The sequence below is a fragment of the Cavia porcellus genome, unplaced genomic scaffold (genome assembly GCF_034190915.1).
Source record: "Cavia porcellus strain 051 isolate PalLab524CR breed Dunkin Hartley unplaced genomic scaffold, mCavPor4.1 scaffold_4, whole genome shotgun sequence".
Taxonomy (NCBI): Eukaryota; Metazoa; Chordata; class Mammalia; order Rodentia; family Caviidae; genus Cavia; species Cavia porcellus.
This window is the reverse complement of record NW_026947487.1, coordinates 77,485,479-77,510,853: the sequence shown is the minus strand read 5'-3', so window position 1 is coordinate 77,510,853 and position 25,375 is coordinate 77,485,479. Positions and strand designations below refer to the sequence as shown.

Below are 25,375 nucleotides of genomic sequence, written 5' to 3'. Positions count from 1 at the left end.
TAATCAGACACTGACTCCTTTAGTTCTCAAAGCAAGACATTAACGACAGTTTTCAAGAAAAGATGCAGAACATATGCACATTTTTTTTTTTTTTTGTCTTTTTCCTTTTTATTGGTACCGGGGATCAAACTCACGACTGCCTGCTTGCAAGGCAGGCACTTATGCCGCTGGGCTAAATCCTCAGCCCCACACATATTTATTTTAAAAGTGATCATATGGAGAAATTATTTTAACACATTAAAAAAATTAAATAGAGAGATGCTGATTTGGTGACTATTAAATGAAAATTAGGTCTAGACTCTTCTAAATTCTTAGTTTTTCCTTTCTCCCCCAGTATTTTTCAATAAGCAAAATAAAAGCTGGATAAATATAGCTCAGACAGAGTACCTGCCTCATTTGTACAAGGCCCTGATTTCAAACTCCAGCACCACAAAGAAAATGAAAATGGTATTTACAGAAGTTTGAAAATTAAGCTTATAGCAATTTTTTCCAGTATCTGACATTTTAAAAAATCAAAAACAAAGATAAATCCATAAAAAGATGACACTATGAGTGCAAATAAATAGGTTTAATGTGAAAAATATACTTAAAAGATGCTTTTATCCGTATTTATGTCTTATCTATATTTCCATATCAGACAATATCCAAGAGTAGTTTTAGCATATTGTGTTTTTTTTTTTCCCTGAATACAATCCAATATACAAGATCTTGCGAAACTCCTTCAACAGGCCATTTTGACTAACCAAAAATAGGAAAGATACTAAATAAGGAAAATGGAAAAAAATTGAAAAATAGCTTTGTTGTTTTACAAAATGAAAGACATCTCTGTTTTTTGAAGTCACTGATCCTGTAAGTTGCAGACAGTGGGCTGACACATCAAGCCCAATGAGCTTCACTGTGACCTAAGTACTTGCAATCCACACCAAACCACATTCTTCAGGCACAGGAGCTTCCTTTCACTTCTTATCTTCCTGACTTGCTATTAAGAGCAAAATAAGAATACATAAAAACTGAGTCATAAAATGAGACATTTAAAATATATATTATGAAAGAAGTGAAGCCATAATTAGAATATGGATTTGTTTGACAAATGGTTTTTTTTTCATCTTTTAGGATATTCATGAAAGACTATACCAAAAGTTATAAATATTGTTAGCCTTTCATTACTATAATAAATGCTCTGAGATAATGAATTTATAAAAAGAAAAGGGTTATTATTTTGGCTCACGGTTTTGAAGTGTCAGTCCATAATCAGTTGCTTTTGAGCAAAATCATTCATCTCATGGCCATAAACCAAAGAGAGAAAAGAGGGCCTACGATCCCCTCCTTAAAGACATGCCCCAATTACCTCAACACCTGCTGTTAGGCCTTTTTTTTAAAGGTTCCATCATCTTCCAGTAGTGCCACCGATTAGGGACCAGGTCTTTAATACAGAGGCCCTTGGGGAACACTTATATAAACCATAATACTCATGGAAAACTAATATTTTATAAATATATAATCACAGGCCAAATGTGCTTAAAACTTTTTATTTCATTACATTTTACCTACTCCTGACCATTTTTTAAAACCATTTTAAAATGAAAAACATGGCACATTCCTCTAACCCCAACACTCTGAGAGGATGAGGGATGAGCACTGCAAATTCAAGCCCAGCCTTGTCAACTTAGCGAAACTATCTCAAAATAAAAAGGGGAAAGGTACAGCATAGTACAAAGGCCCTGAGTTTAATCTCCAGTACCCAAAAAATTAAAAAATAAAAAAGTTGGCCAAAAGAGCCATAAAAAGGTCTCTCAGGTCACAAGCCACTTTTAATGCTTTAAAAAAACACATACGAATCAAAAATATCCAGTGAAGTTACAGATTGCATCTCTGTGCTGGACCCCATTACAAACTCACATTAACTTCATGTCTTTTACTGGCCCTGTGCTAAATAGCTTTTCCTCATCATCCAGGATAGAGAAAGGTTGGCTCTACTACTTAGAGCAGCTATACTTGGGTCACCCAAGATATAACAGAGGCAATATGGCCAGAAAAACCTGGATAACTGCCTGGATAACTAACTAGGTCTCTGAAACCAAAACCTCCTTTCTGTGGTCCTCCTCTCAGCCCATCTCCATCCAGCAGCCATTAAACACTATCATGCATAAACTTCTAAAGAAACAAGAGAGCTGGGGAAGGATTATATAAGGATTCTTGGACTAAATGCCTAAAATCATTTGCAATATAGCTCTATCACAAACTATTAGCAACTATACCATCCTTAAGAACAATAAAAATAATCTACATTTATACTGGATATAGTCTCTACCAAATAATGTTTCAAGTGCTTAGAAAATATGAACTAAACCTTCACAGAAAGCCTGTAGCAGAAATAGCTAGTCACTCCACTGCACAGGTGAAGGAACTCAGGCTCAGGGAAGTTTTGTAACTTAGTCAAAGTCACCCAGCAAGAAACTATTACTATCAAGATTTGAACCTACAATGGCTGGCTCCAGAGTTCACAGACTTATTAAGTGCTATAATATTATGCCTATTTCTTTTAAACTATCAAAAAAATTTTTTTAAAGTACAAAACCAATACTATAGCATAGGATACAACTAAAACAAAAGTAAAGATCCTCACCTAGTTATGCTGGAGAAAGACCCCAGATGTATCATTACAAAAAGAATGGCAGTAAATTGTCTATGCTTAAAAATATTCATGAAAATGTGCACAGTAGTTTTCTTAGAAGCTGAATTTCTGGCACAGTGGGGTGGGTTTGTTTTGTTTTGAGCATTTTTGTTACTGTGTAGTTCAGTTGTAATATATGTGTGCTTTTTGTAATTAAAAGTAAATTAAAGTATTTCTTCTTGACAAGATTTCTCAATTATTACTATTTACCAAAAAAGAACAACAAGCGTGCATCCAAGGGAGAAACAGAAATCTTTAATTAATAGATTAAGAATTTTTTGGCAGTACAGTACTACGGATTGAACACAGGGCCTCTGTACTGATTTATATCATTAGTACACTTACTTACTTGTCTGTTTAATTTTGAGACAGACCCTCTAAGTCACTAAGCCCAGATGAGCTCAAACTTGCAATCCTTCTGCTCCAGCCTCTCAGACTGCAGGGTTTATAGGCATATGATAAAGTATACCCAGGGAATACACACATGTGTATATTTATGACATAATTTTAGTTTAGATATGACACAACTTCAAGAGTTATCTAATAATGTCAATCACCTGAAAGCAACATATATCAAATACTTATGGTATTATATATGTGTTTCTACAGAAGGCAGAACTGTACTGCTTTAGAATTCCTGAACTGGAGAATGATTTTTTTCCAATTCTAACAAACTTTACAATGTCTTTTAAAAGAGAGGCCATGTCCTGCTAAATCTATTCAATTTAGTTAAGAAATCACATTACCATTCCTACATCAATACCTGATGCAAAATTTTAGTTCCCACAATTTAATGAATCAGTAATAATTTGCTGCCTGCTCATTCTTAACTAAATACTTTTAAATAAATTTTCTTGGCAGCTTCAAGAAAAAAATCTTTCATATTTTTTCCATTTAGTCACCTTAATCCTCAAGTGCATCATCAGTAGACCCAAATATATTCATTGTTATGCAACAGATTCAGAACTTTTCATCTTACACAACTGAAACTATATCCACTAACCTATTCCTCCGCCCTTTATCCCTGATAACTATCATTTTGGTTTTTTCCTATTGATTTATTTCTACTTTGCTTTTAAAGAAACACTGTGATGTGAAGTTAAAAAGGAAAATTATGGGGCTGGGGATTTAGCTCAGCGGCATAAGCACCTGCCTTGCAAGCAGGCAGTCATGAGTTCGATCCTCAGTAGCAATTAAAAAAAAAAAAAAAAAAGGAAAATTAGTTCCAATGCAAATAATCATCTGTGGGAAAGCCAAACTTCACTATGAAACTCAAAACTAAATTAGAGGGGGAAAAAAAAACTTATGAAACCTTAAACAGCTTATTACATCAACTTTCAGATTTTGTTGAAGAAACTATCTGCTTCATGAAAATCACTGTATATTATGTTTTAAAACAACTACCAACCCTGAAGAAGCATATCATCTGCATTCAGTTGTCTTTATCATCCAAATGAACTGAAAACACAGCTCTCTATCTCCTTTATACAGCAGCCTCCAAGAAATTTCTAACACTTCTTGCTCCTGCCCCTCTTTGGGCATAAAAAAATAAATAAATAAAAATGAGGAGGGATTGATGCAAAGAGCAGCACAGCTGATTACAAAGCTTTTAATTGAGGTAACTGAGATCTAGCAATAAGAAAACTTATCTTAAAAGGAACAGAGGTTTAATGATGGTAACAAAAATATTTTGGAAACACTGCCCTCCCAAAGAAAATATTTCACTATTTTTTCACCTAAAATTTCAATAGGAAGTTTAGTAACTGTAAGAGAGGCCAAAACAAATGACCTATGTTTTCCAGCTCACTATGTAAATTTGCTGTCTTCAAAAGGTCATTTGCCCCAGGTGTTAAAGTTTTAGCATTCACACTGAATGGAGACCAAAGTTTCCCAGGAAATAGTCTTAAAGAAAATGTAAAAAGCAATTTCAGATGTTATTTGTCAAATCTCTAAACAACCTAAAATACTTTACATACTAATATACCACTAATAATTTGAATCTTAGTTTGGAGATTATTCAGCAGGTACTAAAATTTCTTGGCCTCCTCTTTCAAGATGAAAAGGCTAAAGAAAAAATCTTATAATAAAGACAAAAATAATTTCACCTTAATTTTTAAAGTGCGTATTTTTAGGATGAAGGTAATGAAAACAAATGAGCAGTCGCCAACTCATAAAAGTTATTACCACTGAACTACATATTATTAGATTCACACACATAACCTGACCTCTCTGCTCATTTAGTCACTTTCTTCAAATAAACAGCACCAGAAAGCAAACACCAAATTTTTCTTTGAAATTTCAAATACTGTTAATAATTAACAACAGTCCTAAAAAAAAAAACATTTCATCAGCAAATGTTTCAAACTTGAAGAGAAAATACTTACTGTGTACCAGAAACAAACAAAATTTTATGTTGACAAGATACTACCTTCAATCATCTAAACACATCTCCACTCTCCTCTTCTCTGTCTACTCAAGCCATTCACACCTTGCCCCTCCTGAGACAAGACAAGCAGTCTCTCTCCCTTTGTCTGGAATATCTTTCCCCTGATTCCTTGTTTCTGCTCAAATGTCATCCTGTCTGTCAAGGCTTATCTGCTCACCTTCTACAAATTAGTAATCCTCATTCAACCACTAATTTCTCCATACTCCTTTTGTTTTGTCAATACCATTTTATAACCAACTTTTTGTATCTCTTCGCCATCTCCTTAAAACAGATGCAAAAAACAGACTTTTTTAGTGCTAGGTCTCCAGCTTCTAGGACAGTATTTATCATATCACAAATGTTCAAAAAATATTTGCAGGGAGAATTAAACAAAATCAATAAACACTAATTTACATTTATTACTAAGGCTAAAGTTCAGATTTTTTAAACTTTATACTTCCTAAAATTCAAAGAGCTTGTAATGAGTGTAATCACACAGAGATCTAACATTGTCTTTAATGTACATCTGAGTTAGGCACCCATTCCACATCCAGGTGGCTATAGCCAGGATAGCAGGTAAGGAGCATAGCACCTTACACCCAAAGGCTAGGGGCACTGTAAACAACCCTGGAAAACAAAAGCACAAACTATAGATGTGTTGCTTAGCTTGTCTAGTCCGCAGTTCACTTTATATATTTTCTCTTATAATCAAATATATCCTTCATTGGAGAAAAAAAGCAGGTGCCTTTCACCAGCGATATAGTATATCACGCTACCTTAAAAGGAAAAAAAAAACAAAAAATATTACAGTGAATAGTAATCACTGTGGAATGTCTAATTGCAGGTATTACAGGTGCCAATTCTCCTTTAAAAGTTGAGAGTCTATGCCAGTCCAGTCTGTAACAAATGAAAGAAGGAAATGGATTATTCATTCAACAAATATTTAATGTGCATGCATTATAAAGAAGACATTTTATGAAGTAATTCCACTAAAACTTTGGGGTAGGGGAGACACATAGGTGCCTGTGAGCACACACTGTGAAGAGTGCTGCTAACATATCCTTCAAGAAAAAAAATTAGAACTGAATTTCAAAGATACTAATTAAGAGTGAAATACCATTTTAATAATTGTTTCCTTTACTATCTATGTGTAGGGATGTAGCTCAGTGGCAGAATACTTGCCTAGTATGTACAAGACCCTGGGTTCGGGTAGTTTTTTAAAAAATGTAAATTTTATTGTTATTACTGTCATTAGGTCACTTTAACTAAATACTTACTGGGTGTTAGGCACTGTCCTAAGGACTTTACACATTTTATTTTATTTAATCTCTCAAAAACCGAATGATATAAATACAATTTTTACTTGCATTTCACAGGTAGACCTGAGGCATAGCTAAGTAATGTACAGCTGCCCAAATACATACAGCTAGTAAATCATGGAGCCAGGTCTCACATAAGCATTCTGCTCCAGAGCTGTCCCACGAGTACACTCAAAGACATGTAGAAAACAGTCCAGTACAAAATATAATCTGAAAGTGGAATGCTAGGAGGAAATATAAATACTGCAAGATCACTGTGAGAAAATCAATACAAAATATAATACTAATGCATTAGTTATGATAAAACAGTCACAAATGTCTGACCACTTATCATAAAATCACTATAAATTATAAAATTATTATAAGCACTAAAATAGACTTTCAGTTTAGAAATTAATTATTGAAGTACCAACTATCCATCGGTCTTCTATGAGGTATTAACATTAATCAAAGAAGTTCTCTAAAAGTTCCGAAGTAAAAGACAGCCCCCTTAACAAATGGTGCTGGGAAAACTATCCACATACTGAAGATTAAAACTAGACTCATAGACCTGGGATTTTGCTCAGTGGCATAAGTGCCTACCTTCCAAGTATGCAGCCATGATTTCAATCCCTGGTACCAATAAATAAATACATACATAGATACATACATAAAAACTAGACTCATAACCAGACTATGCACTAAACTAAAAACTGATCAAAGATCTACATATTAAAAGAGAAACAGTTACTCTGCTGGAAGATAAAATAGATAAAACTCTTGAAGGCATATGTGTAGGGTTCTGAACAGAACTCTTGACTGCGTAAGAAATAATACCAAGCATCAATAAACAGAATGCATCCAATTAAAAAAAAAAAGTGTGCACAACAAAGGAAACAGGGGGCTGGGGATTTAGCTCAGGGCATAAGTGCCTGCCTTGGAAGCAGGCAGTCGTGAGTTTGATCCCTGGTACCCATAAAAAGCAAAAACAAAAAAGACAACAAAGGAAACAATCAACAGAATGAAGAGACAACCTACAGAATGGGGGAAAAAAAGAGCTACCAGCTAATTCTGATAGGACTAATATCTAGAATATATGAAGAACTCAAAAACATTAGACCCTTCAAATTTAAACACTCAATAAAAAAACTGGGCATGTACTTCTCCAATAAAGAAGTACAAATGGCCAATAAATACATAAAAAAATATTCAACATCACTGACCATTTGAGATGTACAAATCAAAAAACACAGAACAAAACAGCTATATTCAAGAAATCAAACAATAACAAATGCTGGAAAGGCTGTGCAGAAAAAGGAATCCTCCTTCACTGCTGGTTGGAGTGTAAACTGCAACAACCATTATGGAAATCAGTATGGAGATTTCTCAAAAAGCCTGAAACAGAAATTCCATTGGACCCAGACAGTTTCCTTTTATGTAACTTTCCTAAAGACATCATGTTACAGTGATACAAGTAGACACATGTCTATAGCAGCACAATTCACAACAGCTAAATCTTGGTAGCAGCCTGTATGTCCCTCAACAAATAATGGATAAAAAAAAATACTGTGTACAATGGAACACTACTCTGCTGTAAAAGATGCTGTTCAAAAATGGGTATACCTTGAGACCACAATGTTGTTATATGACAAAAATCAGATACACAGGCTTTAATATCACATGATTCCTCTTATATAAAAACTTAGTACATAAAGCACAAAATAAAAGATAACAGAGGAAAAAGAACCCTTTGATTCTAATGTATCTAAAAGTGTACCTTGATTTAATATAATTGTTTATGTGTTTTATATGGTTTTGGTCCTATTAGTTTGGCTGCTAATCTGTATTTATGACTATTAACTTAAGAAAGACTTTAAATAAACCTAATGTTGGCCAAAAAAGTTTAAAAATAGGGGTGGAGGGGAAGGGGAAAAAAAATATAATTACCAACTCCCCACAATCAATGTAATCCTTATAAACTGGAAACATATACTGATAAACATTTTTAAATAAAAGTGTAAGACTTATAGAAATATTAAAAATTAAAGTTCAAAAGTAAAACAATTCATTAAATCTTATAAAGAGTCTCCATTAGAAATAACAAATAGATCACACAATGAAAGTCTTGTCACTGGGGATACTGAACAAAAGACCAAAACATTCTTTTTTTTTTTAAATTTAAAGAGGATAAAACTAAACATAACAAAACAGAACAAAGCAGATCAGAAGAAAACAATGTAAGCGACAAAGATTTCAAAGCAAGACAACAGAAGATCTACAGTGGCTACCATGTCTCTTGTTTTCTTCTAAACAGTTGTCTGTATCTTCACACACAATAAATTCAAAAAAAAACAAAATAGTATAATACTGAACAGAGTGATGAAGGCCTTCAGAACCAGACAATAGGAAAATCAACAATGACTACCATAATGTCTCTGATTCTCTTCAAAACAGCTGCCAATATCTTCATGTATATTGAAATTAAACAATACACAACAGACTAAAACTACTCTGAAGAACAAAAGCATTACTGGATTTCACAGCATGACGATACAAAATCAACATTCTTTATAAAAATAGACAAATTTTAAAGTCTTTTTCAGTTCAAAAGACCTGACCTAGAATAAACACCCTAACGCTCATTTTGTCTTTGAGGCAGAGTCTAACAAATGTGCTCCCAGTGCAATTTGTAAACAACTTCTGAATGTGTACGCAACATTTCTTTATTAAGAGCAGAAAAGGTCATAACATCATAAGGAAATGAAAACAGAAGCCATCTGGGAAACAAGCTACTTCTTACAATAAAAAATTGAAAGAACACAAAATAAAACAAGTAATCAGTGTGTAAATAATGAAAATTATCATAGATGTGCTATAACTACAAATAATTTTTCTAAACAAACATATATTAAAATAACTGTTTTACTTCCAAATAATCACCTGGACTATTACAGGACAAACACAGTTGTTCCTTTGCTTAAAAAAACACTTTTGGAATTTTCCCCCTGGAATTTCTATCAAAAGTCATTTACAAAACACGCCAGCCTGCAGATGTGGTATGGTCACAATAACAGCAACCTCCTTCCTCTGGCTCAGATCTCATCAAGCCTGTATCAAATCTCCCAAGCTGCCTTCTCTCACCCTCAATGGTACCCTTGCACTACCTCAAGTGCTAGACATACCTTATCCCTCGAGTCTCATCTACTCTCCCTCCCTCATGCTTCTGACCCAACCTTCCTATCCCAAGGCATTGTACAATACTTGCTATTTTCTGTGCCTGTGTGAGTTTCCTTTGTTCTTTCTCATGACTGGCTCTTTTTTCTATAGTCAATGTTGTTCCTCAGTTGGACTGCCCAATCTAAATTACAACTTGCTCCCCAGCATCAACATCCCTTCCCCAATTACTGTCTCTAGCACATTACTCTATGAGCTACATTGCTTATTTATGGATATACTTTTGAAGTATCAATCACTTCTGGAATACAAAGGTTCAAACCTTTGTTTTACTTATCTCTGTATTTTAGAAATTAAGGTTCAAAACTTTGTTCTACTTTACCTCTGTATTTTCAGTACCAAGCCTTTGATCAGCACTCAATTAAGATACTGAATAAACAGTTGCATCCACAGGTACAAATATACAGTATTGCAAATTCTGCATGTCCTCCATGGGTTCTGTAAGTTGTAATTTAGACTCCCCCACAGACTGTAGGGTTAACAATCCTTTTTTCCTTTTCCCAGTCTGATTATGCATACAGGCATTCCAAGGTACCTACAGAGCACTGGCACTACCATTGCTCAAAAAGCAAACAAAACAAACAAAACAAAAAACCAGCAAATGTTCAAGTCCCTTATGTAAAATGGCATAGTATTTACATATAACTTACACATATTCTCCTGTACACTTTTAAATCATCTTGATTGCATATAATAACTAATACAACATAAAGGACACAAAAATACTTGCTATACTGTATTATTTACAGAATGATTCCCCCAAAAATCTGTACATGTTCAGTACAGATGTATTTTTTTTGGACTGGTTGAATCCACAGATGCAGTATAGGTAGATATGGAGGATCAACTGTACATTCTGTCCCACTTCCAAGCTCCTTCGCATATTTCATGTTCCACATGCTCTAATATCAATAATTTTAACACTCAGGAGGCTGAGGCAGGATGACTGCTGCAAGTTTGAGGTCAGCCATAATTACATTATAGCAAGTTCAAGGCTAGTCTTAACTACATAGTAAGACTCTGTCTCAAAAAAAAAAAGAAACAGAGAGGGATATTTCATTAAATTCATCATCCATTAAATTATCAATTTTGCAAATTAACAAATCTAAAAGAAATCTGATCGCAACCCAGCTTTCCATCTGTCTTCTATTTAGTAATTATGATCCTTAAATCACTAGTTACTAGGTCTTACACTGGGAATGTTAATGTAATCTGGATAAATAAGGTTCACTGTAGGTTTTCTAATTAAACTCATGATTTAACAAAATACATGTCTTAATACTATGTACTTAACTTCCACTACTTAGAAATCTAAGAGACCAATTTGAACAAATGTCTCTTGTGCATTAACATTAAAAAAATATAAGCAGTCTTTTTATACTTCATGTACGTTAGCTTAATCATAAGCTGTATTATAAAACTTAATATAGCAAATTAACATTGCATAATTCTTTTACCAATTAATATTCACTATTACATTTTACAGTATTATCATATTATAAGCAGCACATTAAAGTCCCCCAACACTTTTGTCAAAAAGATGCTTATATCATATAACTAAGTCTGCTTATTAAGAATGCTACTTGTTTTCAGAAGGAAATTCACACATACTAACTGAGCTCTAAAAAGTCAAGAAAAGACTAGTAGTTGGGAAAAAGGAAGTCCATCAATTTATTTAGTCCATGGCAGTTCTGATTTCAAGTTATTTAGCCCTGCTTAACGTTTTTTGCTTACGGGATGTATCAACAGTTCTATAATAAAATAACTTAGAAAAAATAATTCTACACGTGGTTTCCAATTATCAGTATATAAAATGAAACCCAAGTGATCCACAAGAAACATTGAGAAATTATTTTTAAAAGTACAGAATATTGAATCCCTAAACATCCTTAATTCAAAGTCTAAGGCAAATTCCTAGAATCGTAAATTTTACAATCTCACAGATGATCTGAAAAACTAGTCTGGAAACTCGTCACAATTTTTTCTTACTATTCTCAGTTATTCCCATATATGTAAGTCTCCAATTTCATAGTATCTATTCTTCAAGAACAGAGATACACATATGCACACGCACACACACACATACCTACCTGTCAACAAGTTTGCCATCTATTTTTAGAAGACAGACTATAAAAGTAAAGAGCATTCTTACTAAATTTGGTTTAAAATCCTGAGCACAGACAACATGATATAACTGGGGGCGTATTATTGAACTTTTCTGTGCCTCAGACTCTTCATCTATAAATCAGAGATTCAAAATCGTACTTCACTATGGGGATGCTATAAGAATTAAATAATTAGATATGTACAAAACATCTAGAACAGATCCTAGACAATGACAAATGTTCGATAAATGTTAGCATATTTTCATCATTAGTTAACATAGAAAAGAAAGAAGCCAAAGTGAGCTACAATAGTCAAACATTTCACAAAGCACCTGACAGATGTTCCCTGAATAACAGATCAAGCTGTAGGACAAGGAGAAAGAAAAATAACATGTAAAAAGAATGATGACATTAAACACTTGAGAATTCACGTTATTCTCTGCTGGTGGGAGTGTATACTGCTGCAATCACTGTGGAAATCAGCATGGAGATTCCTCAAAAACTATTACTGGAAGTCCCTTGCTATTCTCCTGCTGGGTATCTTCCCAGAAGAATTAAAAACACTGTACCACAGCAATATATGTATACTCACGTTTATAGCAGCACAACTTGTAATAGCTAGATCTTAGAAACAATCCAAATACCAATCAACCAAAGAATGGATAAAAAAAAAAGATGTGGTCTTTTTATACAATTAGGTACTATTCAGTCTTAAAAAAGAATAATCTTGAAACTTTTATAGGCAAATGTATACAACTCAAAACCATACTTGTAAGTGAAGCAAATCTGATGCATATCTGTAAACATCATATTGTCTATCTAGTATGAGAAGCTGAAAGAGTAAATAAGATCCAAAACATACAACAAGGTACTATAAAATGGGAAGAAACTTCAAAAGGAAAGAGAAACTGGGATGGGGAAATGGAGAACAGAAGGAAGAAAAAAGCAAAATACATATATATGACAGTTAAGATAGTTATACTACTTTCTCTTAGTTCTCTGAGAAGAAAGCTCTAATGCTAATAGTTTGGACAATTAAATGCAGGTATCTTGTATTCTGAGTAACTAACTTAAAGATAGCAATATGCAATGTTTCCTATTATCTTATTTTGATTTTTTTTTTTGTCTTTAAAATAAAATTACTTCAGGCCTGGAATTTAGCTCAGTGATATAAGCACCTGCCTAGCAAGCGCAAATTCGTGAGTTCAATCCCCAGTACCAAAAAAATAAAATAAAATAAAATAAAAAGAGACTTCAGAGTTCAAAACTAGCATTTTGAATCATAAATTCGATTGTTTTAAATAAGTCAGGCAGAGGGGTTTTAGCAGTAATTTAACAGGTAACAGTAAGGTATTAAATGTAGGATTCTAAAGTTCTTATCAGGACAAAATGCCAGTCTTAGGATAAGGAACTGGCCAAGGAAGGGATAAGCATTCATGATTTTGGAAATATCCTTGTCTGCTAAAATATCAAAGTACTATTCTGAGACTGTAATAAATATCAAGTAACTATAATTTTCTGAAATGTACAGAGGTGCATATAAAGTAAAAATGCCTAGTATAAAAAAAGATCAAAAGAACCACTTGTAGGATACCTCAAAGTTAGCACAGACACAGTTCAAGGAAATAGCCAAACCTACCTGTGTAAACTGCCTGTATTTACACACAGACTTCTTTTTCTAGAACATCTCTAATGGAGCTTATGTACAAGATAAAGCATCTGTCTCCTAAGGCGTATTTACTTTCCTCTTGTACCTTTTCTCAAGAAAGAAATACTTTGAAAACAATCTCTAGCTTTTTACATTTCATTTATTATCTCTAGAAGTTAGTATTTCAGAAAATCCTTTGAAAAATACTGAGCTATTGGGGGCTGGAGGTTTAGCTCAGCGGCATAAGCGCTATTGGGGGCTGGAGGTTTAGCTCAGCGGCATAAGTGCCTGCCTTGCAAGCAAGTAGTCGTGAGTTTGATCCCCAGTACCAATAAAAAGGAAAAAGACAAAAAAAAAAAAAAAAAAAATACTGAGCTATTAATCAGATCCTGCTATAGTTTGGCTCTTTCATATCTCAAAGGCCCATGCCTTAAAGACTAGCACTACTTGCTGGAAATAACAAGGGGCCCAGCAAGGTCTTCCAATTCCTGAAATGTGATCGGGAACACAGGCTCTTTTCTACCTCACTTTCATGTCCAGGCCACTAGGTAAACAATTTTGCCATGCCATGTGCTCTTGCCATGCTGTGCAAGCATCTAAACAGAGGCCTAAAAGCCAGCCTTTGGAAACAGCAAAAATAAAATTCTGCCTATAAGCTGATTATCTTAGCTATCTGCTACAATAACAGAATACTGACTGACAAATTCCCAAAGGAGCTCAATCACAACACTCAAATTCCTGATCCAGTCAATGGTAAATGTGATTCAATCATTAAATATCATTAAAATAACTAGTTATTCTTTGGTACATCAAAATTTATCTGAATAATTATCATGAAACATAGTGACTATTGTTAAATCAATTTTTGGATGTTGGAGCAAAAGGGGTTTCATAATTCACTGATATGATCTAAATCCTTTATCTAGTTTGAAACTCTTCTTTTCACATTTAGAAACCTACAGCAACATATTAAAAAACAAATTCCTCCTTCATCCATCTTTACCACATAAAATACACTCTTCCTTGGTATCTCTACGTTTTCTGTTATTACCAAAATATACACTTTACTACTTACACAGCTAAAATGAAGACATATATTATGCCATACACTAGTAGTACCTTCACATATCTGACTTGCTCTATAAACCTTTGTAGCTTCAGTTAAAACTTCACTAACTAATAAACATTGATAATAAAATCACAGTAAGTCTCATAAGGGTGAATTTACTATCCCACAACTGTATCTGACACCTCATAATGGTCAACTCCTAGAGTAAAACCATACAATATACCTGGCTAGAGAGAAGAAGCTCCAGAGATAATAACCTTAAACATAACATGATTTACTTAATTTTTCAAGAAATCTACAATACGATTTGCCAAAAAGCAGTCCCCAAAAAAGAAAACAAAAAAATTTTGGCCAGGTAATTGGGAATAATATGTTAACATACAGAAAAAATCCTTTGATATTATCAAACAAGGTCGTTTGTGGATGGTGGGGAAAAGGAACAAGAAATCAACAAGAATCAAGTCCCCACTGTGAACCGGTGCCATGCATGGGCTGCTGCTGCCTGAGGATAGCCAGATCTCAGCCCCTTCTGGTGCCAGGGCTAGGAAACAAGAAGAGCCAACAACCATTGCTACCCCTCCACTCCTATAAGCCATCTGCTGATCTCAAGAAACACAGGCTGCAACAATAGCTATTGAGGTGAAATGTAATTTGATGCTTGGGGTGTCTGGTGTTTCACTAACTTTGCAGGTCCTAGGGCAGGTGGTCTGATCATCTACTCAGAGGATAAAAGTAAACAGTCTGGCATCTATGGGGATCTCCTTATAAAGATGAAAGCCACTGTTAATTCCCTATTATCTTGTTTTGAAGTCCTGTGTCATTTTCACTGTTTTGTTGGGTTGGGTTTCACTGTTTTGTATTGTTCTGTTTTGTTTGATTTTGTTATATATGATAGCATGGGCAGCTATTTCAAAAATACCAAGATATATTATGGTAGCCATTTTGGATTTACCGTTGTCTTGTTTTGAAATCCTTTATTGCATTTATTGGGGTTTTTTTTAATTGGTTCTATTCTGTACCATTTTTTTTTTATTTCTATATGTCTGAAGGTACTTACAGCTGTTTTTAAAGATAAGAGGCATTATGATAACACTGTTGATTTCGTACTGTTTTTGAAGTCCTGTGTTACTTACACTAGTTTGTTATGATTGGCTTTCATCTCTTTTATTTTGCTTGTTTTTATTCTTTTTAAAATACATAAATAAATCAAGATAATTACTGATAAAAGTTCTGGATGAAGAGATTAAAAGAACCCTAAGAACTGAATCGTATCATTTAAAGAGGAGCACTACTCTTTTACTTTATATGTTTTCCTACAAATTAGAAAACAGTGAACCACATTAAAACACAAGGAATCCTTAATAGAATACTTGTGATTAAGTCCTATACAAGAGATACAGCCAGGTATGGTAGTTCACACCTGTAATACCAGCACAGTGGGAAGCTGAGGCAGGATTGCAAACTACAACTCAGTCTCTGGCAACTTTGGCTGACAGCCAAAACAAAAAAAGAGAGAGATGAAAAAGAAAAAGGGAGAAAAGAAGAGGAAAATGGGGAGAGAAAGAGAAAAGCAAATATAGACACAAACTGGCCCAACTGAAAAGATCAAAGTCTGATGAAACTCATAGCTAGTCCAGATAGGCTAAAAAGTATTCTCATATTGTGGGTGGGTATTTTTATACTGTAGAGACAATGGCAATATAAATCTAAAGTACAAATGGATGTAATGCTTTGACTTTATCTGACAAATATACTTCACATATACGCACATGTGCAAAATTACACTGTAGTGTCAGTAAAACCAAAATAGAAAAAAACTGTAATGTTCATCAATAGGAACTGGTTAAATAAATTATGACAAATCCAAACACAATGTGGCTGTTTTAAAAAAGTAAAGACATATTTACAATGTTGGATTAAAAGAAAAAGAAAAATTCCAACAAATAAATTTGTTTTTTTCTTTTTAAGTATACTGTTTATGATGAGAGTTAAATGAGAAGTGTCTCTGTCTATATCCATATATTAATATGAATTATTTCTGGAAGTATACTGAAGGAACTGAAACTTGCTATGTAGGAAAATATGAATGAAAAGAACCATATAAGTATCTTACCTAATGAACAAATTAAAGAAACATTTAAAGCAAGGTGGGGTGAAAGAGTAAGCAAGATTTATTAAATGCCAGGTTTGACTTAGTAAATAACTGTTTCTACAGTGACCTTTCCTCCTGACAACTAACTTTCCTTTTTCGTTCTCTCCGGTTAACTTTTCCAGTTCATCCTCTACTCAGGCCTAACAGAAGCATTCACTACACCTGCTCAGCCCTCTCAGAACTGCTGTAAATGCCAATAGGCTGGTGAACTTTGTCCAGGTAATTATCACATGAAATGGGTGAGGACGACAAAAATGTGAGCTATAAAAGTCATCTGAGTATTTACCAAAAGTGAGTTAACTGCACTTATTCAACAGGAAAAAAGGTGAGGAAGATTTAAAAACTTCAGTCAAACACATCAGAAAAAATTCCTCCAAACCAAGCTTCAAATATTCCTATGATACTATTTCATGAATTCACTGTCATTAATACTATTTTGTCAATGCATTTGTCACCTAACAAAATATCCTGATTTTCTCTGTTGATTAAAAACCAAACCTTTGGGCTGGGGATTTAGCTCAGCAGCATAAGCACCTGCCTTGCAAGCAGGCAGTCGTGAGTTCAATCCCCGATACCGATAAAAAAGAAAGAGACAAAAAAAAAAAAAAAACCTTTGGCAACCCGTTCGGGATCGTCTTTCCTCTCTGGAGCTATTCCTATCTCCCATTCTTTTTTCTCCAATGAATGTTCCTACTCTAAAAGAAAACAACAACAACAACAAAATGCAAACCTTTCTTCTCAACAAGGTTATGCAGTGACTCTGCACCTAGAATACTCCAAGAATCCACTGTTACCACAGTCAGTACTCATCTGTAAATGAAGCAAATATCTTCTCTTTTCATTCCATCATATCATTTATTGAAAACGCATATACAATGGTATACTGATATTTCACATGCTAGTGTCTCTTTCTATATTGCATACTCAGTATATTTTCTGCATCTCAAAACTAAAATAAATGTCTAGAGTCTCACCTGCCAAAGCTGAAAAACATAATAACTCCTTATAAAATGCCAAAGGTACAAATCCTTTTCTAACCAAAGCAATACTGCTTCTAGATTAACTAAATAATATCAGATTTCCCCTCTCTGCAGTGGTAACAGGGATAAAAGGATATGACTGGTCCTAAGGATATGGGAGTCTGGGTAAGAACTACTGCAAACAGGATGTTGTGGATGAAGACAACCAGCTGTGCACTCACAGGCACCCTGACCCATGGTCATCATAAAGACAAACTCTTTTTCTCAGAAGTTGTCAAAAGTAACAGAAAATAATCTACTATTTCAATCTATATTCTCAGTTTAAGTGATACTATCCTTAATTCATAAGTAGGTGAACAGATTATATGACGGTCTTCTTTACTCAGGTCTAAACTGCTATCCTTATTTTACTCAACCCTTCCTGTACTATTTTCTCCATCAAATATGAAGGTCCACCTATCAGTAAAGTTTCTCTAAATATAACTTCTCCAAATGACAAACATTAAAATTTAAGTCTTTTTTCCTAAAACCAATTTTCAATAAAACACAATAAGGTTTTTATTTACCATTAAAAGTATCTTCAGAATTATCTTGAAATTCTTGACATTTCTGCCCACTAGTGATAAAAAAAAAAATTATACCTCATGGGAAAAGACAAGTCTCTGAGCCACATACAAAAAGCAATTAAGTTTTAACAGTGGAAAGTGAACATACATATGAAATATACATTATGTAGTTACATAAACTAAATTAACTTGCCAACTTGGCATATTGACAGGGTATTTGGGAGGGAATGTAAAAGAAAATACTCACAGCTTAAAATTAACAATGGGCCCATTTATTCAAGGTAGGATAGTTGTCCCATTTCTGCTTGAAAGGACTGAAAGTCTTTCTGTCCTCCAGAAGGAAAACTCTGCAGCTGGCATGTCTGGAGAATCATTCAAATATATTCACAGCTTTACTAAGACTCAAAGAATGGAAAGCAAAGTCTTCACCTTTATATGCACTTAAAATAGAAAAATGCTGAAGTGCAGGTGTTCAAATTCCCTCTTTCAAGAACCATTTCAATCAATTTCTTCTGACGGAAGCAAATCCCTACACATAGAATTTATAACTACTGAAAGTGAGAAACACTCTATCTATCATTTCATTAGATATTGTCTTGTGACAGGCCCTAAGACTCTGATTAGCATGATAGTACTTTGCTTATTTCTTTATTACCAACCTTTAGTGGCATCCATGAAGTACTCCCAAACTAACTGTATAAATAAATTCAAAGTGTTTCACAATTTTGTCTTACTCTATTCTGTTGTTATATTCCCAAATAGGGCTCCATACTCCAAGAAATGAAATTTCTTTTTCTGCTTCTCAAATTCAACAACAAAAAAAGTTTCAGTACCTGTAACAATTTACTCTCCCTTAACTCAAGAATCAAATCTGACTTCATTCTGTTCTACTAAAGAAACATCCAAAATGTGTTTATAGAGAATTCAAGTATCTTCTGTAGATCAAAATACTGACAATGAAGAAAAAAAGCTTTAATGTTACAGATACATCAGAAAATAACACAACCAACTATTTCAGCTTTAGGATGTTGAACTTAAAAGATGTTACTCACAAATATATAATCTTCCTTGTAATTTCATCATGAGGAACATCAACTTGCCAAAGTATATCCTCAACTGAGCAACAAGTCTTCTATTTCTTTTTATAAAATATACTGGCAAAGACCAACAAACCCACATTGCTACAGGAAGACCCATCCCAGCATTCCACGGCTTTAGAGACATTCCCATAAACACAGGGTCATAAAAAGACAGTCTGCAAACTCCTGTAGCCAGCACCACATTTTAAAGACAGCAAATTAGAGACAAGGACATGTGATCATGTACTTCAGATCATGCAGATCCAAGGGTATCCCAAAACAGGAGGAATTGCCCACCCCATCTGAGAAATCCACACACCAAATACTACGTAAAACTCATACAATCTGACCAAAAAATGAGTGACATGTAAAATTTTATAGCTTATATTCATTACAAAACAAGTGCTATTCAGTGTTATCATATGCAGGTACAAAAAAAACCTCAAGAAAACAGAAATGTTCAAGTCCTTGCCAGTGATTTATCTCAAAACACAACTTGATGCCCCAGAGTTCCAATGTTATAAAAGAATGTAAATAGCCCTTTGGAGTTCACAAAATACCTGATCAAAGGAAAAATAACATACTTCTGAATTCCAAAAACAAAAATGCAGATTTCCAGTTAAACATAAACATCTGACATTTTTTTCCTTTTAAAATTTCAGCAAACTAGAAGTTTAAAAAAAATGCTATGTTTCATACATGGGGAACTTAATGTTTCCAACTTGTAAATAATTTTTTTAACTTTGTATTATTTTAAAAAGTAGCAAATGCTGTGTGCCAAATCTTGTTAAGAATTTCACGTGCATCTTTAAAATGAGAGAATCACTAAATTACATGTTTTAAGGCATGCGTTAGATGTTAACTGCTTCTTGATACTGTTAATTAAAGCAACTGGTGACCACTAAAATACAGCCTAGTAATTTGACATAATAAAACAGAATATAATCAGAAGATTAATTAAGATTAAAGTTTAAAATGTGTAACATTAATAATCTTACCACAATATAAATTAGTTATTAGGCACAAATCATCATTAAGCAATGTTACTAGGCATGTTTAAACTAAACCACACTAGGGGTTAAAAATAACCAAACTGAAAGGGCAACAGCCTAGCAGCTCAATTGAGCCAACATTCCCTTCTCTCCTCCCCCTCCTTTTTCAATCCTCTCCTGTCCAGAATGAATTGCATGCCCCACTGCACGAGGCCCAAAAAGGTCACAGTACATGGCAGAGACTTTTGTAAGAGAACAGAAATAACTCAGCAGCTTTGTTACCTTAGTCTGTTTTAATCAGTAGGTTCAAAATCCTTTAATTAGCACTCTGTCTACATAAGGAAAGCATTTTGCTGTGCCAGGGAAGGGCACATATGTATGTACACAGTGTTCTGTTGTATCAGCATCACAACATGGAACTAGCTCCTCAAATTTTCTGCCAGGGAACTAAAGCATCTGAAACTGTTTCAACCCATGGTATCACACAACATACATGAATCACTTATATCTCTACTGCTGAAAAACAAAATAATAATTACACTTGTTTCAGATAAGCATCAATTTGTTTTTGGACTTTTCTTTAGCCAAAAACTGTAATATTTTATACTACACAATACCTTTCTTTACTTACTATAAAATAATGCTAAAACAAAAGAGGACATTATTCTGTCTTTATAACAGATCTTCAATAGAAGAAAAACACTGCCTGTCCCAAACAGAAATAAATCACAATACATATTTTAACAAGGAAATTTTTCATTTAAAATTTCACCCAACCACAAAAGGTCTTAAAACTGAGGACTAATTTACTTACAGAATATTTCCTTGCAAAATCTGATGACCCAGAATCATGACAGAATGGGTGATAAATTAAAAATAACTATTCGAAAATCTACAAAAAATTATGAAAACTGCACTAGTTAAAAGAGTACCTGTAGTATTTTAATTGAGATATGAAAGGTGGTACAAACAGTTTTAATCATTCAAAATCATATGAAAGATAATATATACAGGAGGCATGAAGGTACAGAGAATGTATGTGTATATATATATTTATAGGTCTATATATCTTATTAGAGAAGTCTAACTAAATTTAATATAAAGTGAATTATTAGAGGCAGCCTAGCATAACTTCTTGCAGCCATGTGCTCATAGCACTTCTCTACAAGGGGAATAATACCCCTACTTCAGATTGTTGTAAAAATTAAGTAAGATGACACATTCATAACATTTGGCAAAAAATTCCAAGAAGTCTTTGTAAGACTGGAACTTGAACAAAAGGAGCATGGATGGGTATGTTCATGCGTAACACAAATGTACAATTTCTCAAAATGATCTATATATTCATATACATGGTATCTACTAAGGCACTGTTGATGATAGTTGGAAACACAAAAGCCAGAGTGGATTAAACATACTTCCACAAAAAAGAACCTCCTTATTTATTAATAGGGAAAGTTCTTCCATGGTAGCTTGTTGAAAAAAAAAAAAGCAAAGTATAGAATCCCATATAAGATATCATTATTTGACTAAGCAAAGAAGAGAAATTGATACTTATCAGAAGACATTTTGAGTTTTAACCACCAAGAAATGATAAATGTAGCTGGGTGTGATAATCCTAGCTCTTGGGAGGTTAAGGAAGGAGGATCACTGAGTTTGAAGCTAGCTTGAGCTACAAAGTTCAAGGCCAGCCCAAACTATAGAGCGAGACTCTGTCTCAAAAAAATAAATAAATAAAAATAAATGATAAATGTCTGTGGAGATAATTGTTTTACCTTAATTTAAAATTATGAAATACATACATGTATCAAAATAGTATGATACTCCATTAATATGCACGATCTAAAGTTTTTTTATGTACATTAAAAATTCAAAACAAGAAATTCATATTTATCCGATTCACAAAATCTTTAAACAGCTACACAAGTAATTCACAGAAATACTTATCCACTGATGATGAATGAGACTGCCTGACAAACAGTTTAGGCTCAATAAGTAAAAGCGATAATTATTCCCCTCATCAGTAACATCACCATGAAAACCATATTCTTTGGGCTGGGGATTTAGCTCAGCGGCATAAGCGCCTGCCCTGCAAGCAGGCAGTTATGAGTTCAATCCCCGGTACCGATAAAAAGGAAAAAGACAAAAAAAAAAGAAAACACATTCTTTATATCACAGAATATATTCAATTAAATACACAAACAAGTAAAATGCCCAATCAGTTATTCATAATCTATTTTGTTGAAGATCTAAGTTCTTCATTTTCTTTTCAAAGTTAAGCAGGTTTTGACCATTTTATTGTTGACTATCACATCCATCAGAAAGTAAGCTGAGGAAATAATACCAAAAATGGGCATTTTATTCATTTCATCAATAATTCTAAATCAAACCATTTTGGAGCTAAAAAGAACATAAATTCAAAGTATAAAGAGCCAAAGAAAAATCAGATATTAAAAAGTAGGACAATCTTTTTCAAATTGGAATGGAAATAAGAGACAGAAGGAGAGAAATTAGGGAAGAAAGAGAAAATAGATTTTTTTAAAGAGTTACAAAAAGGAAATACAGCTTTTGCAGATTAAAAGGGGAAGAAGACTTGGTGGGAGTGGGGAGAGTCAGGAGGGAAAGGGAACAAAAAAACATTAAGATGTGTAATGTACATGCACAAACTCCCCACAACAAATCAATGTAAACATAATGTACTGCAAACACATACTAATAAAGTTACATATGAAGAAATCAAGGCTCAAAGCATTCCCCAAATTGAGAGCAGCTCAAAATTTTAGACTCTGTTCCCTACTTAAATGCCTTTCCATTTTACTTTTTGCTGACATAAAGAAATCTGAAAATAAGCTAAACTGAAATAAATTATCTTTGCCACTCCCTTTCCCCCATCCTTTATTAGAGAACTAAATTTCCCAAGAAAACATCCCACAAACAATTGTAATAAACATAGTACAAGTCAACAGAGAACACATAACTCAGCTCTAAGGTATAGGACTAAGGTACAGGACTGAGCACTGAATGAACATCTGTAATAAAATCTGTAAAGTTTGCTTACACTAGAGATTGTCAGAGGCATGTTGAAATCCTTGCCACCTTGCAGCCGGAAACCCCACGGAGCTGGGCCAACCAAGGATACGCTGTAGTTGCTCATGGTTCCAAAGGCTCAAACACCAGGAAATGAAGGAAACTGAAAAAAAATTAGATAGTTAACAAAAAATGTTTCCCTGAAACCTTCTTCTATATCTAAATGTATTTAATACAAAGCCAACTAAACTATGTTCGGTACTGGGGAGAGGTAAGGGATAGAAAGATTAAGTCTACTAAGTTCTTCATGATTTTAGTCTAGGAAGAGAAATCTATTATCTAAACAATATAAAACTTTTACACTCAATTTTAGTCTAAAAACTTTTTGTGATACAAGTTGCTATAATCCAATTTTGAGGTTTCTTGAATACAAACTTCAATTAATGTACTTTACAATGCTGTTAAGCACAGAAGAACAAGGTCTGGGGGAGGGAGGTAGGACAGGTTAGAGGTTGAACCCAGGGCCTTGCACATGCTAGGCAAGCACTCTACCACCAAGCCGCAGCTCCAGTCCAAAAACAAGCAGATCTTATTCAAAATTATTTTCCCTTTTCCTGTGTCTCACACTTCCTGTACTGGCAAGAGACCTTTAAGTTCACTTAAATTACAACACATGAGAAGGACTAAAAATCAGTAGATTCCCATCCATGTTTTCTAAATACTTAATTGTTTAAAATGAAAACTTGGCTTTTAATGCACAAAACTACTGTTCCCAATCATAAACTACAATTCATATTTCTTTGTATAGGGACAGTGTTTTCTACACTTAGATATTTGCTCTTCCTTCCAATGGGCAATAATAGGCAAGCCTTTAACACAGCAGATATATTAGTCACAGCCTGCTTTGTGTTGTACACATGCACCTCATTAGGCGAAGTACAGTAAGCATTTACCACCCAGTGAAAAAGACAATGACTAAAAATGGCAGAGGTACAAAACTAACCTTAATGCATGAAGTCGAACTGGAACTTTAGAATAGAACCAGTGCCTCAGTGTTTTTCTTTTTCTGTTTTGCTGTAAATGTGCTATGATGACTCTAAGGTAATACTTTTAAATGTTTTTTTAAGTCTGACTTGGAATTTCGCATGGGTAGTTACAGCAGTAGGAGATAGGGGGAGGAATGATGTTTTGGGTCTTTTTTAATGTAACACTAAGAAACATAACAGCTCCCTTAAGTTGCTGGATGTAGTGGCACACACCAGTAATCCCAGCACTCAGGAGACTGAGGCAGGAGGAGCCTTGCAAGTTCGAGCCCAGTTTGGGCTACAAAGTGAGTCCAAGCCTGAACTGCACAGAGATCCTGCTTCAAAAACAAAAATTAAAGTTTCACCAGGTGTATAAAATTATAATTTCAAGACACTTTTCAAAACAAAGCTGTTTAAGACTCATAGAAAGTCTGAGCTCTTAAACCAAATCCCTACCTTATGCTATTAACCATCTTCAGATTTATTTTCATTTCTTAAAACCATTCAAAATTTCTGTCCCATCACATCAAATTCATAGGAGCAGATGCAGATATTATCTACCTAGAAAGTAAATAGGTTTTTCCAATGACAGGATGGTAAAACACAAAGCAGACAAGATCCAAAGGCCACATCAGGAGTCAAACTGTTACACGGTGAAAACCAAACATCTGAGAGCTAATAACATGTTACGTTAATTGCTTTCCCACTATGAAGAGAGACTTTCATGAAACTAGTAGAGAAAGTTTTAGTATTGACATACAAATCAGAAGTGTCTAAAAGCTAAGTGGTATTTCCCAGGCCACTGTCCTCTTTTTTTAATCTTCAACTTGTGACAAGCAAAAAATGTGAGAGGCATAAATTCCTAGTCTCATTTTTCTCTACATGAAAATGTATATTCCCACATACAGGTAACTTAACTTGGTGTTCCCTTCGTGATGTGTCCCATTTGTTATCAGAATTGCTACTACTGGAAAAGTCACAGACACACTACAAAACTAGCGTGGGTTCTTTCCTAGATTCTCCTTCTGCCAGCTTCACCTGGAATTCATTTGTCTTAAAATATTCTGATCCCTAAGCAGTGGCCTTTCCTGGGTCTCCTTC

The 25,375-nt window shown here is 34.1% G+C and overlaps 1 protein-coding gene across 16 annotated transcripts in view; it reads right to left on the bottom strand.

Annotated features, from left to right (window-relative positions):
• The window catches only part of Pdlim5 (PDZ and LIM domain 5), a 215,361-nt gene that overhangs the window by 188,854 nt on the left and 1,132 nt on the right, over positions 1–25,375 (bottom strand). For 15 of the 16 annotated variants that reach the window (XM_063247282.1, XM_023566020.2, XM_003472096.5 and 12 more), the window contains one exon: positions 23,281–23,412. In XM_063247282.1, the coding sequence (XP_063103352.1) occupies positions 23,281–23,376 (96 nt within the window). In that variant the 5' untranslated portion in view covers positions 23,377–23,412. Of the gene's footprint in view, positions 1–18,398; positions 18,514–23,280; positions 23,413–25,375 lie in introns of those variants that run through there. The other variant, XM_063247283.1, reaches the window with a different exon arrangement.